Source organism: Lolium rigidum, chromosome 5, assembly GCF_022539505.1.
Source record: "Lolium rigidum isolate FL_2022 chromosome 5, APGP_CSIRO_Lrig_0.1, whole genome shotgun sequence".
NCBI classification, from domain to species: Eukaryota; Viridiplantae; Streptophyta; class Magnoliopsida; order Poales; family Poaceae; genus Lolium; species Lolium rigidum.
The window spans coordinates 25,008,206-25,011,725 of record NC_061512.1 but is presented as its reverse complement, the minus strand read 5'-3'; the positions used below and the strand labels follow the sequence as shown (position 1 = coordinate 25,011,725).

Genomic DNA, 3,520 nt, shown 5'->3' with positions numbered 1-3,520 from the left:
GCCGCCGCCCCGCATCAAGGAGGAGGACTCCGCGGCCTCGCCACCACTTCCGTCAGCGAAGAAGAAATGGTGGGAGAAAGAGGCGGAGGCGCAGGCGGCCCTCCATGGTGACAACAAGGAGGAGGAATTCCCCGGCCTAAAGTTCATGGTCGGCCGCTCCGTCAACGAGGACTACCGGCATATCACGCTGGACCCGCGGCAGGCGTCGGTGTGGTCCGCCAGGGACCACGGCTCTAACTTCGTCGACCTCGCCGAACCATCGGGAGCTGCCGGCGCCAAAGGAGGAGAAGGCCGACGAGGACGATAGCTGGTCCTTCGGGGCATCCAGCGACGACGGTGATGACCTGGACTTCAGCGCCTTCGACTCCCAGCGTCGCTAGATATTTTTTTAGTTTTTTATTTAAATTCGCGTTAAATTTGTGTAAATTTCATTCAAACTGAATATCGTTTTCAAAATTTGATTTTAATTTTCTAAATCTATCGGGGCCACCGGTTTGGAGGCTTCGGTGCGGGAGCAGCATCCCCAAATAGAGGATGCTTTGCCGACGCCCTCCATACGATAGTGCCGACCTCGCTCTGCCGGCGCTTATTTCAGGGCCGCCAGTAGAGATGCTCTAACTAGCACTCACCTCTGCCAAGAGCTTCCATCGAGTAGCATCTATGGATTTTATGTCGAGCCAGCAAAGAAAGGGGATAAGGAAAAGTAAAAAAGAAACGAATATTAGGCAGGTGGGGCCAACCAAAGTCTCAGCCAGCCCAGACCCAAACCGAGTTTGCCTTCAGTTGCCTCGCGCGAGAAGATTCTTAGCCACGTAGGATCGTACAAGTATCGGACGAATTTTATCGTGTGTATAGCAGGACTCTTCAACACCGATACGCCGAGACTCACCTGCTCCAACGATGAAGACGACTACCGTGCTTCCAGGTCAACATAAAAAATTCACCACAACACAAATCTCCAGCGCTATAAATACACGTTCACTCACTCACACCACAAGCAGCGTGCGTCCGAGTAGAGCCATTGTATCAAGATTGATTCTAAGATAAAATCACCAAGAGTCGAGCCATGTCGGCCATGACGGTGGAGAGGTGGTTGGGGTTGTGGACGGGTGTGGGGAGCGTCATCTTCCTGTGGACGAAGGTGCAGGACCACATCCCGGCCGCACTCCGCCACTACCTCACGACCTCAGCGACCAAGCTCGCATCCTACTTCAGTCCCTACCTCCAAATCACCATCTCCGAGCAGGGTATCGAGCGATTCCAGCGCAGCGAATTCTTCCTCACCGTCGAGGCCTACCTCAGCGACGCATGTGCCCGCCGAGCGCGCAAGCTCAAGGCCGAGCTTGGCAAGGACAGCAATAACCTCCAGGTCTCCGTCGACGACTACGAGGAGATTACTGATGAGTTCTCCGGCACTACGCTGTGGTGGTCCGCCTCCAAGAAGCAGTCGAATGCGCGCAGCCTCATCAACCTCTACCCCGGCCAGGATGAGAGCCGCTTCTACCGGGTTGTCTTCCACAGGCGCCACCGCGACCTCGTCGTCAACAGCTACCTGCCTTTCGTCCTCGGCGAGGGCCGCGCCGTCACCGTCAAGAACCGCCAGCGCCGCCTCTTCACGAACAATGCCAGCAGCAGATGGAACCCTTACAATTCAAAGAGCGTCTGGAGCAATGTCCCGTTCGAGCACCCAGCAACGTTCGACACCCTCGCCATGGAACCCGAGCATAAGGAGGCCATCATCGACGACCTCAAGGCGTTCAAGGAGAGCAAGGAGTACTATGGGAAGGTCGGAAAGGCATGGAAGCGTGGGTACCTCCTGTACGGGCCTCCTGGCACCGGCAAGTCCACTATGATTGCCGCCATGGCCAATTACCTTGACTACGACGTCTACGACCTCGAGCTCACGGCGGTCAAGAACAACACCGAGCTGCGCAAGCTCTTCATCGAGACGACAGGCAAGTCCATCATTGTCATAGAGGACATCGACTGCTCCATCGACCTCACAGGGAAGCGCACTAAGGCAAAGAAGGCCTCCGCTGACAAGGAAGCTGATGACGAAAAACCCAAGCTTCCCGGGGAACCGGAGAAGGATGAAGCGACAAAGGTGACCCTATCGGGCCTGCTCAACTTCATCGATGGGCTATGGTCGTCTTGCGGCGGCGAGCGGATCATCATCTTCACGACCAACCACAAGGAGAAGCTGGACCCCGCGCTGATCCGGCGGGGCAGGATGGACAAGCACATCGAGATGTCCTACTGCCGCTTCGGGGGCTTCAAGGTCCTCGCCAAGAATTACCTGGATGTCGTTGTTGAGCACGAGATGTTTGGCGAGATCCACCAATTGCTCGAGGAGACTGACATGTCACCTGCAGACGTGGCAGAGAACCTGATGCCTATGTCAAACAAGAAGAAGAGGGACCCTACTGAGTGCTTTCTAGGCCTTATCGAGGCGCTCAAGAAAGCTAAGGAGGACGCGACGGCCACCAAGGCGAAGGAGGAAGAGGAGGTTGAAGCCAAGATTGCTAAGGAGAAAGAGGAGGGAGAGGTGAGCAAAGCCAAGGAGAAAGACAAAGGGAAGTGCGAGGCCGTTGGAGACATGAAGCAAGTTGATAAGTAACACAAGGACAGTGAGCCTCATTGTGTGCTCGTTTAAGCTTTAAAAGCACATAAATAATCATGGTGTGAAGATGTAATGTTAGAAGAAGATGATTGGACTGCGTGTGATGTACATTATTGTGGTATGTTGTAAATTGTACGGCCTCAATGTACAGGGCCTTATTTGTATAAACATATTATTGTGTGCATCTTGCAATACTCACGAGTTGTCAATAAGGACGCAAAGGTTGAAAAGGTAATCCTCTTGTGGGGCGAGCGGGTTACTGCATGTGATTAGGCGAAACTTTGATTACTCGTGTCTGCCAGCATGGCTCCATCAGCGACGTGACTCATCATCAAAACTCCAAAGAGCTGAAAAATCAAGCCACTACGTTTCGCCGTCCTAAGCTTTCAATCTTCGAGCCATTCAAATGATATGCTAGTCCAACATGCTCCGATGCACTCAAGAAGTCAACCTGTTTATATGGGTGAAACCCAAGTATCTCGATGTCTTCATGATGTAAATTATCGTAATACTCTTCAACCAAGTGGCACTCTTCAGCCATATATATCTTCATCCTTAACAATATTATGACTGTTGGAGTTATATTCCAATCCCTTTCCAACTATTGATTTATTTTATCTTCTAAATAACAATGGTTAATCATGTTTTAATATTCGCTGTCATTATCAGAGTTTCATTCCAATTTCTTTTTGAAGGGAATATGCCCGAGAGGTAATAATAAAGTGGTTATTATCTTATTCCATGTTTATAATAGATGTTTATTTCTCATGCTAAAATTGTATTAACCAGAAACGTTAATACATGTGTGTTGACAAGCAAGTGTTCCTAGTAAATCCTCTCTTTTAACTAGCTTATTGATTAACCGATAATCAAGGTTTCCTAATCATAAATATTGGATGT

At 50.7% G+C, this 3,520-nt stretch overlaps 1 protein-coding gene across 2 annotated transcripts; it reads left to right on the top strand.

Moving 5' to 3' along the window:
* Positions 1 to 1,066: 1,066 nt before the first annotated feature.
* On the top strand, positions 1,067 to 2,733 carry LOC124654200 (AAA-ATPase ASD, mitochondrial-like). 2 transcript variants are annotated; one of them, XM_047193220.1, is made up of 2 exons: positions 1,073 to 2,278; positions 2,373 to 2,504. In XM_047193220.1, exons 1-2 carry the CDS (start codon positions 1,076 to 1,078, stop codon positions 2,388 to 2,390), a joined length of 1,221 nt encoding a protein of 406 aa, XP_047049176.1. In that variant the 5' UTR covers positions 1,073 to 1,075; the 3' UTR covers positions 2,391 to 2,504. The 2 variants fall into 2 exon arrangements, with proteins under 2 accessions (XP_047049175.1, XP_047049176.1); XM_047193219.1 differs by having other exon boundaries at positions 1,067 to 2,733.
* Positions 2,734 to 3,520: the final 787 nt, after the last annotated feature.